Source organism: Lissotriton vulgaris, chromosome 5 (assembly GCF_964263255.1).
Source record: "Lissotriton vulgaris chromosome 5, aLisVul1.2, whole genome shotgun sequence".
In the NCBI taxonomy this organism is placed as follows: domain Eukaryota; kingdom Metazoa; phylum Chordata; class Amphibia; order Caudata; family Salamandridae; genus Lissotriton; species Lissotriton vulgaris.
Genome location: NC_141693.1, coordinates 203262582 through 203278458, shown reverse-complemented (window position 1 = coordinate 203278458; position 15877 = coordinate 203262582). Strand labels below are relative to the sequence as shown.

Genomic DNA, 15877 nt, shown 5'->3' with positions numbered 1-15877 from the left:
AATAATTTATACAAAGTATTAATTATTTGTAATGAAATTTAGCATTTTTGTTCCGTAGCGGGTTGTGGGTTTATAGGGGAATAGGGTGGGAAGTAATTAAATTATAATTAATTCATATTTTTTATTCATATTTGTATATTTAATATTTTATATTGTTAATTGTGGTAATTTATGATCAATTAGTTATGAATTAGTTAATTATTCATTATTTTGTAAATATCTTGATCTTTTTTTAGGAGCGGGTTGTGGGTTTATTGGGGAATAGCGTGGGAATAGCGTGGGAAGTAATTTCATTATAATTCATTAATAATTTCTATTAATTAATAATAATTATTTTATGTTGTTGATTGTGGTAAATCATTTATTATAAAGTTAATAATTGATAATGTTTAATGAATTTGTAAATATGTAAATTGAAGTAGTAGCCTGACGCGTTTCTGAGCTTTCGCTCTCATCAGAGGCACGACAAGGTGTTTTGTGCTACTTAAGACACGCCCCAGCAGTCGATTGGTTTAAGACCCAGCATTCAGTGCGTGCACTCGAGAAGCCAATTGGATGGTGTAAACCAATCGACTGCTGGGGCGTGTCTTAAGTAGCACAAAACACCTTGTCGTGCCTCTGATGAGAGCGAAAGCTCAGAAACGCGTCAGGCTACTACTTCCGACATGTGAACTGTAAAGAAGCTGGACTATGGCGCTATCCTCTACCCGAATAAATGCCTTTGGCCACATGCTGCTGGGTGCGACCTTAACCTGTGGGTACTTGGAGCAAGATGTTACACGCGGCAGCCCAGCCGTGAAGGACCGCACTACCCCGCGAACACAGGGGGCCACAGGGCTCGGAATCCTGCCGAGCTCTCATGGTGGAACAGCATGTGAGGGATCAATGGATGGCACATAGTCCGAGGCCCATTGAAGGGCTTCAAATGCAACAGTTGAATTATGTGCATGAACCTGTACTTGAGACATTGGACTATAAGACCCAGCATTCAGTGCGTGCACTCGAGAAGCCAATTGGATGGTGTAAACCAATCGACTGCTGGGGCGTGTCTTAAGTAGCACAAAACACCTTGTCGTGCCTCTGATGAGAGCAAAAGCTCAGAAACGCGTCAGGCTACTACTTCCGACATGTGAACTGTAAAGAAGCTGGACTATGGCGCTATCCTCTACCCGAATAAATGCCTTTGGCCACATGCTGCTGGGTGCGACCTTAACCTGTGGGTACTTGGAGCAAGATATATATATATATATATATATATATATATATATATATATATATATATATATATATATAGATAGATAGATAGATAGATAGATATAGATATATTTATAATATATAATGTTGTATGTTTCTCACAATTTATAATTTAATAAAATAATTATTTATTATTAAGTAAATATATATTCTATTTTATATATGAATGTTTAATTTTATTTTTACATATACTTATATTTTTAAACATTTTCTAATAATTCTATTTTTTTTAATTAAACGCATTTCCTTTATTTTACATTATTTTTAAACATAAAAAAAGATTTTTAACGATATTTTAGACAATATTTTTTGTTCTCAATATTTTTGTACTTACCATAATGTAGATAGGACTTCGATATTCTTGACAACGATATTTTTGCATCAATATTTTTGTACCGCGCTATTTTTTATGTCGATATTCTGTCAGTGATCGGTTTAAGCAAAACTCCCACTTTGCAATACTTGTTGTACTGGAAATTCAGATTCCTGTTTAGGGATCCTCCACTTCGACTCTGCTTCTTCAACCATGGTTTTGGCTCTTGTCAATAGTTTCCTGGTTGAATCTTCCATAATTCTGTAATTAGCTTGGTCTGATAAGATTCCCATGTTCGGTCTGGTGCATCGCATGTGTCTGTAGTACTGTGGTACATCCAGCTGCGTCAGCAATCTGCTTGTGTGTGTTAGGCACTGGAGTCCTTATGTTCTGATCCGGAACTGGTAATTAAAGTGCCTATTCTTAGGGTAACATGTATTTTCAATACTTGAAATGCCTATTCTATGGTTACCCTGTTAATGGAAGAATTGGTCATCATATATGATGATGCTTGGCTCCACTGCTTGACCTTTCTCACCCTCTTCTTTTAAATTTCAGATATGGTGGCGGTTCTGGGGGAGACTACAGGATATTTGGCATTGCAAACGCTCCGGGACCGAATGAAGCATCACCCTGAAGGCTTTCAGATCCTGCAGTGCGTATGCTTTCTTTCCATATATGTCCATTCCAAATCAATTCAGATTGGCCTCGGACAAACCATGAGATAAGCTGTCTTCTGGTCTCACCCATCATTGCTTGCTCTCGTTCTCTTGAGGGACCACATCTAGTACTAACCTAATATGACCACCCAAATGTATATAGGGCAGAGACCCTGATTAAAAAAAAAGGCTTGTAAGATCTAGAGAACCAGGCGCATCTTACTTACGATTATGCAGAGGGTGGGCATGCTGACACCCCTGCTAAGTGTACATCTCCTGTGTTTGCAGGGAGAGGCCTCGTATTCGTATGTCCACCTTAGATATGCAGTGGCTCCGGGATCTGCCAGATGGGACATTTGGCCGAGAATATGCCCGGTTTCTGGATGTCAATGTACGTACTGTTTTTTTTTTGCTATAAATCCTTTTTTTCAAATGCTGTGCTATGAATGTACGGAAGTGGATGTATTACTCCTCTCCTAAAACATTTTAAGTTGAACCTGCGGGGTCGCCTATTTCATGACACCTGGTGTAAGAGCTGGAGAGGGTGGGTGACCATTGGTTTCTCCTTGACTGCCAGAGCAACAGCATAAGAACTGTTTGTCTTTTCTAAAAACTCAGGAATATGATTCAAAGAGACGAGGAAGATGCATGTTAGATCTTTGTGAGATTAAGACGTGTGTCTGTGCATTGGTCTCGAAGAACAAGGCGTGATGTCCTGTACTTTGAATGTGACATGTTTGTAATAGGACCAGCAGTCCATCAGATGTAGGGGGCTAAACCTACAATAAATATTAAGGTAACGTGAGACTGCCACAGAGAACCTTTAGATGTGAGCATGTGCCAAAAAAGGCCATCTAAAGCTCTTGTGTCCGTTAGGAGAATGGGCAAGTAGCCCAGACTAGTGGTCATCATTTAGTTTACTCTGAACTGAGATCCCCTCTCTGTCTGCTTTCAGATGGTCTCTCCTGACACCCGCATGTCAGTGAAGTTTGTGGACGACGAAGAGCTGGCCTACGTCATCCAGCGATATAGAGAGGTGCATGACCTCATGCACACCCTGCTCGGCATGCCAACCAACATGTTAGGTGAGTTAAAAGCACAAGAAATCCATCTGGGTTTGGGCGGGTGTGTATTTGTTTTGTACAGCACCCAATAAGTTGCCTCACAGACATTTGCAAAAACACAGACTGAATCAGTCGTAGTGGTTAGTGTAGAAGCGCACAGGGATAGTAAAGCTGCTAGAATGCTTAGGGGCTTGTCCTGTTGCCCTCACATGAACAGTTGGTTGATTGTTAGATAAAAACTTTACATCAAGCCCTGTTTAACACATGGTGGAGGTAGGAGTGGTAGAATTTGATCCCTCCAGTTGTGAGCTAAGACTGGGTTCAGGGATAGGTGGCATTCCTGCTTTTGATGTTGTTCAGCGAGGCATGGCATTTTTTATTAAATATCTACTTATCAAAGTACCGGGATAATTCAGAGATCTACTTGTCCTGTAAAAAAAGGCACTTTTCTCTTTTGACGTCATTTGGGGAGGTGACAATTTGTTGGGCTCATAATATCGCAGCTCTGACTAAAGCCAGTCTGATTAATCTAGAGCCCATATTGTATTGGGGTCAGGATTCTAGCAATGATCTGATTTTGTCATTTTCCCACAATTCCATATAGAGTACTTGAAGGGAGGCCTCCATTGTTAATTCTCCATCAAGGATGTATGTGGGCGCTGCACCGCTATACCTTTACTTACAGCGCCACTGGTGCTTTGGAGAGTGAAGTCTTGGTCAGTGGGCAGCTTCTTATGCCTTGTGCACACATTCGACATTGTAGCCTTCGCTCTGCCATGCAGTGGAAGTAGCTGTAAGGGTGCCTTTCCTGCACACCGAGGTTTGTGCCTTGAGCTACAGCCAATACCAATGGGCTTGGAGGGGATTGTTTGTGTTTTCCGAATCCAGTATTCTGATTGTGCAGATCTGTGGAACAAGGCGCTTAATAGACATTGTTGTAAATGTCAGTGGTGTGACACTGGGTGAGTTTATCACCCACAGCGAAGATTTCTAGGGTAAATAATCATTACCTACTCCAATCGCACGATGGAGGAGGCCATTCTTTTTTCTTTATACGGACCCTCTAACCAAGACTGCACTTCTGTTGTAAAAATGTTAGGTTCGTTGTATCATTTTTTTCAACATTGTAATGGCGGCAATGAAAAATGGATGTTAGATTATGTATGAGAGGGACCACTGCCATTTCAAGTTTCGTGTAATTTTAAACTTGTCATGGCATATTTGATTTGTCTTTGTAAATAGTATTAAGATTTTTTTCATCGACTATGATAATAATAACTTGATTATGACCGAGCGCACTGATCTGGGCTGGTGTTTTCAAAGTCTAAACTTTATTAATTCAGAAGGAGCTACAAATCTATGGTCTGAGGGTCTGCTCATCTTGACACAGCCTGAATCACTGAGGGACATCCAGCCAGTGAATATTTGGGCCCCACTGGCACTTATTTTTGTGGACTGGGACTCTTGGTCTCTCCTCAGGGTAGGGGAGTCCTGATGGAAAGCGTTCTGAAAAATATCCCTTATGTAACGCCATGTGCACAAACCGCACAGACTACGAATAATACCGCACCTCTGTTCTGGCCTGCAGCTGCACGGGAAGGTTTTTAATCATGATGGGCAGGAAATAGCTGGGTGGATTGAGAGCCTGCTGCAGGGACATAAGAAATCAAGCCTGCTCTCCCTCACACATCAATACACCTGCTTCCTAGCGCCAAAGATGCTCCTCGGAGTGAAAGTTGCGCTATATAAATGGCGTAATTCCTCATTCAACCGGTTTGAATACCAATGGGTCTTTTCTACTCGTGCATCATTCTGATAACACTAATATGGGTATCACATTTTACGTGCAAACGTTCCCGAAAATGTACACACGCATGTAAGGTCAGGCCTAGGGTTAAGATCAAGAAAAACTAGACACCACACACGTAAGTAGCCGTTACAGCCATTTCAGAGATGAAACTCCTGTGTAGATTCCGGATCCACGTTTCGTAACGATGACCTCACATTACTTCGGAGCGGGGGTTAAAAATCACACGCAGTGCTAACCGCAGTCCCAGAAAAGCCAACCTGGGAACATTACAATGAATGTGTCTTATCTGGGCTGCATCGCCGGAATGTTCCATTTTGCTCGGCTCCAAAGAAGGGTCGCACGAAGCCTTGACGCCCTCGGACTCGTGTCAGACCTCGGCCGGTGTTGTGTAATATGTGGTATCCCCACGATATCCTGTATCCCCTGCTCTTCGGCTCTTTTCGGAAATGAAACTCAGCCCGGGCAGGTTCAGACAGAAGTAGCTGATCACTGCTCGGGCTGAGTGCAGGGATACACGATTCAACAGGAAGCCAAACTCGGCTCTGGCAATAAATCACCAAAAACGTTTATACGAAGAGAGACAGACAGAAATAAATAGAATGAACCGTAATGGAAATGGCAATTAATTTAATAAACGTGAAAGCAAAGAAACTATTGCTGAAGCACATCGAATCGCAACGAAATAACATGAGGGGAAGAGAATACAAACTGGCAGAGGTTCAAATAAGGGGAAAAATAATATCAAAACGAGCGAAAGATTAAAGGGTAAAGGTTAAAAAAAAGGCAATAAAAAAAGCAAAGTATTACAATACGGAAAGAAAGTGTTTTGATTTTCATACAATGAATATGTCAGAAGGTGTTAATGACAAACATATAACGTGCACAATAAGTTAAATAACAGTGCATGTTTAGTTTGACTCATACAACATACTTGGCATTTTACCAGCTGCTCTATCTTTTTGTGTCCATGCTAATTAAACAAGCATTGGCAACACAATCGGTCTCATACTTTTGTGAAAGTTAGAGCTAATGGCGTTGTAAATGGCAATGTTTTTTCTTATTTTTTAGGATGATCCTGGGCAGAGCATGCGCTTCTCTGTGGCATGATGTATTGGAGCATGGAATAGATGCCCCGCCCACTCTCCTCTCATATTTGCCATTAGCTTGTGTCATTGTCCTTCGTATTGGCTTGTGTCATTGTCCTTCGTAAATGGTGGCTTCTGATTCGTTATTAGGTTTGTAAGTCCCTCCTTAGTACCGCCTTGTCTTCATTTGTATCCTCCCATGAGGACCGGCCCTTTTACTTCAGTTGTTACACGCTACGTCTTTTTTAGTCTGTAAGCTCTATTTTCTTTAATGAGTTTCTCCTACGTCAGGCACAACACGCTTTCCTGCTACATTCAGTGCGCCATGCATGTTTTCACTTTCCGAGCAGCCAGGGATAATGGGGACCGCTTCTTTGAATAGGTCTCGCATTTACAAGAGTTTGAACTATTGCCATTGTAAATGACGATGCCTTTTATTTATGTGTTAATTAGCAAAACAGATAGATAAAGTTATTGTCATTTACAATGCCATCAGCTTAAACTCTAGCTAATGCGACACCTACTGCATTGCAAATGCTTGTCATACATGGTTCCTGGTGCACACTGGTGGCACACATTCTGATGTTCGTTTCTCACCTTGCTGGTTTTCTAACCCAGATACTTTTGTACGCTCGTGTCTCAGGCTACACAGCACGCATTCTGGGACTAGTTCCCCTACTGTCTTTGTTCGTACACATATCCTGGTGCATGCTGGTGGCTCACAGCATACATTCTCGTGCCAGCGACCTACATGGCAGGTTTTTGTTCAGGAATTCTGGTTCACGCTCATGTCACTCACTGCACAGCACATTCTAATGCTGGTTTTCCACATAGCACGGCAGGTTTTCCTACACAAATCCATGTGCACGCTTGTGTTGCATGCTGCACAGCACACACTAATGCTGGTTTTCCACAGGGGTATTTTACATGCACTTATTATGGTCCACGCTCGTGTCTCATGTAGCACTGCACACATTTTGATGCTGGTTTTCATACATGGATCCTGGTGCACGCTTGTGTCTCACGCATCACAGCACATTCTAATGCAGGTTTCTCACAGGGCTGGCTGTCGCGCACAGATCCTGGTGCGCGCTCGTATCTCACGTTGCACAGCACACACTAATGCTGGTTTTTCACAGGGCCGGTTTTAATGCAAGGGTCCTGGTGAACGCTCATATCTTGTGCTGCACAGCAAACTCTAATAATAGTTTCCCACATGGCTGGGTTACCCATACGGAGACTGGTGCATGCTCATGCCTCACGCTGCTCAGCACACTCTAATGCTGGTTTCCCACACAGCTGGTTTTTGGTGCACAGATCCTGGTGCACGCTCATGCCTCACGCTGCACAGCACACTCTAATGCTAGTTTCCCACATGGCTGGTTTTCGCACATGGATCCTTGTGCACTCTCATGCCTCACGCTACAAAACACACACTAATGATAGTTTTCATACATGGACCCTGGTGCATGCTCGTGTCTCATGCGGCACAGCACACTCTAATGTTGGTTTTCCATAATGCTGTTTTCAAGGCACAGGTCCTTGTGCACACTTGTGTCTTACGCTGCACAGCATACCTTAATGCTGGTTTCCCACATGGCTGTTTTTCACGCACGGAACCTGGTGCGCGCTTATGCCTCATGCTGCACAGCACAATCTAATGCTGGTTTTCAAATGAGTTTCTCCTACCGCAGACAGAACAGGCTTTCCTGCAACATTCAGCGCGCCATGGGTGCTTTCACTTTCCAAGCAGCCTGGGACAATGGCGGCTGCTTCTTTGCAAGGGAATAGGGCTCGTATTTACAAGAGTTTGAGCTATTAGCATTGTAAATTACAATATTTTTTATTTATGTGTTAATTACAAAACAGATAAATAAAAGGCATTGTCATTTACAATGCTGATAGCTTAAACTCTCGCAAATGCGAGACCTATTGCATTGCAAATGCTTGTTTTTGTTTGCAGTGGAGTGATCACTTAGAAAAAGAGAGTTAGAGCTATTGGCATTGTAAATGTAAATATTTATGTGTTATAGAGTAAAGTCGTTGTATGTGGTTTGTAGTGGAATTATGTGGCTACCATCCAGGTAATGTGAGCATTTACGAAGCAGAGGTGCAGTTAGGATAGATGGATTGGTGGAATGATGGCTATTTGTATGAATGCTTGGATGGATGGACAGCTGTATGAGTACATGCATGGATGTCTGGGTGATCAGTTGAATGAAAAGATGGTAGGTGATGCATGGGTAGGAAAGTTACAACTGGTTGGTATGGAAAGAAAAAGATGGATACATATAGAAAATATTTATACAAAGGAATGTTTTGTACATTATTGGACCTTTGGTCAAGACTATGATATATCAGGCTACATGGTGGCCACGATCTCATTTAACATAAAATCCCATTTACAATTCAGAAGTTGGTGGTGGTTTGGTGCTGTGACCACGAAACTATGCTTCATTGTCAGCTACTTGGATGCCAGCTTAATCTGCAGTCTTCCAACACAGTATTACATTTGGACGCTGGTTTAACCCATTCAAATCTTAAATGCTGTGTTCCATCAAACCTTACAAGAGACAGTTACTAATTATGACTGATGAAGGAAAAGTCTGATGACTCGTCCCATTGATAGAACTTGCATGTGGTGTTCTGCAAGTTGCAAGGACACGTTTACAATGCCCTGTTGATGAACACAATTATGCCACTCTGTGGCATTGGGACTGCCAAATATAGGCCTATATGTAAACTCTCTGGTGCATGTCATACACACAAAAGGCATGCTACATGTTTCCGGAGCCTTGCAACTTGTACCCGTGTGAGGCCAAAGAAGGGATGGCAAGACTGGCACAGCAAGGGCAGCTTTGCAGTCTTTTTGTTCTGAGGACTGCAACATTTCCGAGTGAGCCTTCACAGCAGCAGCTTCCCAGTATCTCTGTTGCTTACTCGATTGGAAGACCAAACAAAAGATCTCATATTCCGGGGCGGTATTACAGACGACTGCCCCAGCGCTAATTGTCACTGTGCGCCAGATTATGCTCCCAACGGCCTTACAGAGGATCAATCTGTGGGGGGGTGTGGCTGGACACCGATGGAGCAGGGAGCCTGAACCGGAGCTCCTGCGGGTGATCCCCCATCACAGCCCATCCTGCCCGATATATAGGGGCCCTTCACCTAACAAAGTCATCCCTGGACAGGTGAAGGTCGGGGGAGCAGGCAGGAATTGAAAATCGGGGCGCAACAGCTCACCTTCACTGTGAAATGAGCTGAAGGGAGGTGACGCGGGCTAGCCCAGTTGGCGCTCGCTCTTTGAGCTACGACTCTAAGGGAGCAACTGGCGACTGTCTCCCGCACAATGTGGATTCGAGGGGCGATCTGAGCTGGCGGAGCACTGGATGAGCAGGACTTCGCGGCCTCCGGAACAAAGAGACGGGACCTGGGCTTAGGCGGAGAGGGAGACGCAGTCGGAGAAAATGACACCGAGGACCTGGGGGCGACCTCCGTTGCGAAGCCCAGGTACCGAACGGATAACCGGCGCCTGTTTGGAGCGGGGGCCTCTGGGACTAATGAAAGCGCTGCGGGCTCCAGACAGTGAAGAAGCGAGGAGGGGAGGCAGAGGTGCCTTGAGCCATTGAGGGTCTGTGTGTGGAGTACTGTGGGGCAGCCGACTGTGAGCGGGGGCCCGCCTACCAGGGTCGCAGTGCCCGGGCTACTCAGTGGAGCCGGTGGAACTGGCTGCATATCTGGGAGGCTCCGGGAGGAGCCGGCAGTGTCGCTAGTGGAGGGAGCACACCTCCTAAGCCTGGGACTGAGAGGCGGGTCGGACCGCCTCAGCTACGATCACGACCCCCACCATTCAGGCGACTTGACAGATGGAGAGCAGGGGGCTGCTGCCCATGGAGCGGTGAGGAGAGGTGGCAGCGGGAGGTCTAGAGGATATTGGAGTGGCGAGGAGGGCCGGGACACTGTGACTTTGAACTTCTGGTGGAGGTGCTCTCCGACTGCAGCAGGTGACGAGCTGACACCCACACCGATGCGGGCTGAGCGAGGGGAGTAGGCCCAAGAGAGACAGGGACCGGGGTTGGGGGCTTTGCCCGTACTGACATATTGAGCAGCCACATGACCTCAGGCCACATTGATCGAATTCTACTTGCGAGGAGAGTGGGGAACAGGTGCCGGGTTAGGTTGCTCCCTTTTCGGCACTCCTTGCGGCATCGCTTCTGCGCTGCCCCCGTGCATCACATTTGGGCTCCACACCCCATGTGCTTGGACTCGACTGCCCTTGCCGCAGGAGAGGACTATATAAACCCAAAGTGGGTACCCGCTGGTGCCTTTACTGATCGGCCTGCTCCCACACCGTTCCAGGTATGGGGAGAGTCAACAAAAGACGTACGTGAGGCGGAGCATTGGTAATTGGCAGGCGAAGACAATTGGGAGTCGTGCCCGCTTTGACCTGATTAGCTTTTATACATTCCACCATGCTTATCTCCGTTAAATCGGGCTCCATCACCTACCCTTGTCCTCCAGCTGTACTTTTACCAGACATTGAACAGGTTGCACCTGTTCTATCTAGCATCTGTAATGCTATGTTTATTTCAGGTATATAGCCCGCAACCTGGAAGAAATTCATTATAAACCTGTTGCTAAAAAACCCAAACCTAGATCGATCTGACACTAAGAACTACAGGCCAATAGCCAGCCTGCCCCTCCCAGCCAAATCACTAAGCCTGACACTTTTTAACATATATGTGTCAGACTTAGCCAGAGTCATCAAGGCACACGGGATGGGTCTAACATCGTATGCTAATGATACACCACTGGTGCTGTCTATATACAATGATGGTGGTAAGCCTGGTGGCTGTCCTCACAGGATCCCCCTCCTCTTTCAGTCACCAAGGTCAGGAATCTGGGCATCATATCTGATGACAGGCTGACATTTGCTCCTCATGCTAATTTGGTGGTCTCAGCCTCTTTCCATAAACTGCGAATGATCAAAAAGATTCTACAATTTCTTCCCTTCACCGAGGGTAAAACTTTGGTCAGTACACTTGTTAAGTCCACCATCGATTACTGTAATGGGCTTCTTGTGAATGCCAAAACAAGGTAATTCACAAACTACAATCAGTCCAGAACGCAGCGGCCAGAATGCTCTCAGGAACCCCCAAATATAAGCCCATCTCCCATGTCATTCAGAAGTATCATTGGCTCCCTGTGGAAAATCTCATAAAGTTCAAGGCCTTGTGCATTGCGTACAAAGCTTAGTGTAACATTGGACCTCAGTTTTTAATTGAGAAGCTAGCTACTTATATTCCTCCTAGGGCCCTTTGCTCCTCTAATGCATTTCTGCTTAGGGTGCCACGTACCAAAACCACCTCATGGGGCGACAAGCGCTTCATCTTCGCCACTGCAAAACTTCCTACCATTAAATATCAGATCCTGACAGTCTTTACTAGCATTCAGGAAAATGACAAAAACCTGGCTGTTTAATCGATAATCCCCTCGGCTTTGGTAGATGCTGCTGTCCTCAGCACCGAGACACACACGGGTATTTGCGCGCTTTATAAGTCTCATAAATAAATAACTAGATAAATATCTAACCCCAGAATGTATTAACAGATATTTTTCAAAGGAGGACGCCCGATGCCCGAGATGTACTACAGTGCGAGCGACGTACATCCACATGATGTGGAGCTGTACTTCTTTAACACATTATTGGCAGGAAGTGACACAGGATACGGCTAGGATCACGAAGAGGGTAATCCCATGCACACATACACATGTACTGCTGAGATGTTTTTCACACACAGCCAAAACTAGGACCACAGACAGGTTCATAGACCTCGCCTTTGTCCTGGCGCAGGGGGAAATCACTTGTAACTGGAAAGACCCGAGAGGCCCCAGTGTGCAATGGTGGAAACGGGAGCTAGTAACGTGGGCATGATGCGAGAGCAGGGTCCTCTTGAGAAATGCGAGGCAAGGGATAGGCAAGGAGGAGAGAGCCAGGGCTTGGGAGACGATGATGGACGACATGCAGTGAGACGGACGGGAGTCTGACGCTTCTACCCCTGAGAGACCACCTCAATAGGAGCATCATAGTGACCAAGGCAGGATGAGAGGGCACAGGGGAATCCCGGACAGGGAGGGATATATAATTTACCATCACAGGGGAGGGTACGTACAGAACAGGGGGCACCCGCGAAGGGCTTCCACAGATGGTCAGACACGAGAGAGGTAACCTTCAGAGCTCTAGGGATACAATGGGGAGACAGCAGTGCGGGGCATCCAGTTAACTGTTTTGGATTGGTTGGGTGTGGGGGGGACACGAGGCCACCGCAACATTATTCCCTCAGAAAATGAGAGTAGACAAAGACATATCCATTACAAACTGTAGAGGAATGAAGGATGGGTTGGGGGATATATTGCCAACAGCTATGGCCATTATTTTTGTATCAGGATATGTGGATGAACAGACTGATAATAAATGCCAATGAAGTGTGTTTAAAAAAAAAAAACAGAGGATCAGTCTATAATGCATCGTGATGTTGTTGAAGACTTTGAACTCTGTGGTTATAAGTGTTTGCATCTGTGCGCATATTGTATTAGCACACAGACGCAAATGCACAGACATACTCTGGTGCACAACGACAATTAGCGCTGTCGCACTCATCTGTAGTACAGTCCCAGAATGTTTAATGTACTGCTTTTGTTGATGGGATAGGTGAAAGTCCTTATTCTCTCACCAAAAGCCTGACCCATACATTCACTGAAGCACTACGAAGAAGAAATAAGGCTGCGCTGCACTCTGAAAAAACAATAGTCTAGCCTCTTAAATCAGAAGTGTAACTATACCCAAAGCACGCTCCAGAAACATTTTGTGTGCCTTGCAAAGATGCAGATAACAGTTTCAGGTATTCAGCATGTATTGTATTACAAAACACTCCTGCCAAACTTGTGATGCTGTAACTGCCCAGACACGTTATACAGAAGGGGGGTTTACCCAAAAAGTCACTGGGACCTGGGTGCTATATTATACAAAAAGAGGGGTCCCAGTGGGATGTATCTAAAAGTACACAAAGTATATATCACAAAATACAACAAAATCCATGAGTTTCCTTATACACACTCTTATTTAATCACAATGCATATTCATGCTGTAAACATTCTTTAGAACTCAATCCATTATAAAAAGGTGCCCCAGGGAAAGAGGGAGTAAGAATGAGTGTAAATGTGAGGAAAAGGGATGTGCAGAATCGATCATAGTGCAAAGCAGCGAACAATACACAATAATGATGACAATATATACAAAAATTCTCGATCTGGCTTCAAACCACTGAGCCAGTATTCACAATTGGAGCAACCAATGCCCTAAAATTTATAAACCACCATGCTAACGCTAATGTTCAGTAATTTGCATTGTTGGTTGCGTCGGCTGGTGTATAATTGTAGTCGTCAACGTTTCAACCCCTGGACTAACAGGTAGGTATACGTTAACCTTAAAGTGGGGTCTTCATCAGGACAAAGGGGATCCGGGGGGCAAGGAATCTGTGGAATGAGGTGAAATAATTATTACTGATTGCTAAAAAACAGGAGTGTCAAAAAGGTTAAAAACCAAGGATCAATTACCATGGGCAGTTGGGCCGTCCGGCTCTCAACATGGGACAGGAAAACGTCAGAAAAAAGAACCTGGAAAGCAGGGTGAAAGGTTCGCTTTAATTCAGTTTGCGTGATACTCCGCATACAAAAGACCAGGATCTCAGGAGAAACTCACTTGTTAATTAGAGTCTTTAAAATCCTCGTAGAGAATTGATGCCAGCATGGTCATCTCAAAACTGCAGAGGAAAAGCAAAAAGGCATATGATTCGTACCTACCAATTGCACGAGTCAAAGGGGTTTGATCAACATGAATCGCCGATTCACTCACATGTAACTGAAGTTTTTCAGATGGTGATTTAATCCAAAGAGAACGAGTGGAACCATTCCATCAAGGCGTTGGGTTACTGTAGAGGGGTGAGTGCATAGGCATATGGTGATTAAATATATATAAATGACTAGACAAGACACGAGTGAACACTCTGGATAGTTGGTCGGACCGGAAGTCCCGTGCGACTTCCGACCATTTATTTATAGCCTTCTGGCCACGCCTGGCCAGAAGGTGATACAATTTGTGTACGTAGTTCCGGCCAAGGCCGGAGCTTCCAACAAATAGAACGCTACATCTCTTCCCAAATTAGTCCTTTGAGACAAATTAGATTAGCACATAAAGTCAGCAAGTCTTTGACTGGGCCTGGGATTTGGTCGGAGGCTGTACTGCCTTCTCCCTCTTACCGGAGTGTTCTCAGGGCAGGCTCTCGCGGATGGTGTCAGCGGTTCAGTGATCCCAGTGGACGGGGTGGATGGCGAATTGTTCAAAGTAACACCTGTTGGTTCACTACTGGTGTCTTGCCTTTCCGGTGTACCTGTCTGACGCTCCGTGTTGGCAGGCGTCGCTTGGATTCGCTTGAACCACAACACGTTTCTTGTTACCTCTTCGCCTTCACGTCGAGCTGTCACTGCCGTGCCTCTGCTTGTCCTGACAATCCATGGCTCAACCTCATATGGTGTTCTGAATTTCCCTCCAGGCCTCCGAGCTCGAATGAGCACACGATCTCCGGGGACCAGCAATCTGTCTTGAGCCCCTCTCTTCTTACTTGCCTTGTCGTTAGTTCTTCTCCTCCGGGTTTGGGTGCACTCTGGATGATATGGTTCAGGCCTCCATTCTTCTGCCATGGGTAGCAAGTCACGCCTGGGGCCTGAGAACATGAGAGCCCATGGTGATCTTTGTGTAGTGCTGTGTGGAGTGCTCCTGTATTCTCGTAGAAAGCTTTGAAGAGCATCTTCAGGATTGGTTCCTTCTACTGCAGATATTCTTAACACCTTATTAATTGTCCTCATGAATCTTTCTACTTCGCCATTAGCTTGAGGCCACTGTGGCGTTATGCGGCGATGATGAATTCCTACTTTTTGCATAAATTCTTTGAACTCACTTCCCTGGAAGGGGGTCCATTGTCCGTGTTCAGTTGTTGAGGAATCCCAAACAATGCAAAAGTCTTGCTCAGTATAGGTTGAATGTTCGTGAAACTTTAGGCTGGGCTACCTCCACAATTGGGTACTTCGTATAGCTGTCCACTAGAACCACAGTGACCCTTCCGTCCGGAAAACTGCCAAAGTCTAGGCTAACCCAGGACCACGGTGCTGGTGCGTGTTCCTCGGTGATGATTGGTGCAGGGGCTTCAGTTCTTCCTGTTAGCTGACACGCCCAACAGTTCTTCACTATGGTGTCAACTGCGTCCTCAAAGTTCGGGAGCCAGACCTTTTCCCGCATACGGGCCTTCATTCTCCTGGTGCCTTGGTGGCCTTCGTGTGCTAACACTGTCGCTTGTTCCTGCAGGGTCGTCGGAATTATCACTCTTGAGCCTCTTAAGATAAGGCCATTCTCAGCGATGCTGATCTCGTTATGTATCTCCCAGAACTGATTGAGTCGTGCGCGGTCAGCCTCGCTCCAGCCATGTACATCTCGCAGGATGCCTTCCCAGGACCCTGTGTGCACCGCATTCTCTACTCTCTTCAGGACAGTGTCGTTGGCATATTGTTCCATGATTTTGTCTGCTGACATTGCTTGGGGGCATGCTCCCTGTGATATCATATTGACAAACTCTTCG

At 45.3% G+C, this 15877-nt stretch overlaps 1 protein-coding gene and 1 long non-coding RNA gene across 2 annotated transcripts in view; one reads left to right on the top strand and one right to left on the bottom strand.

The window, feature by feature from the left end:
• COQ4 (coenzyme Q4) overlaps nucleotides 1–15877 on the top strand; it is a 116405-nt gene that overhangs the window by 32795 nt on the left and 67733 nt on the right. Inside the window, exons 3-5 of the mRNA XM_086921167.1 lie at nucleotides 2126–2222; nucleotides 2515–2617; nucleotides 3182–3311. Coding sequence (XP_086777293.1) covers nucleotides 2126–2222; nucleotides 2515–2617; nucleotides 3182–3311 — 330 coding nt within the window. The remainder of the gene's footprint in view (nucleotides 1–2125; nucleotides 2223–2514; nucleotides 2618–3181; nucleotides 3312–15877) is intronic.
• Nucleotides 13378–14086, bottom strand: LOC147710482 (uncharacterized). Its single transcript, XR_015295631.1, has 3 exons — nucleotides 13948–14086; nucleotides 13803–13862; nucleotides 13378–13721 (listed from the first exon to the last, which is right to left on the bottom strand). It is a non-coding gene; the product is annotated as an uncharacterized LOC147710482 (long non-coding RNA).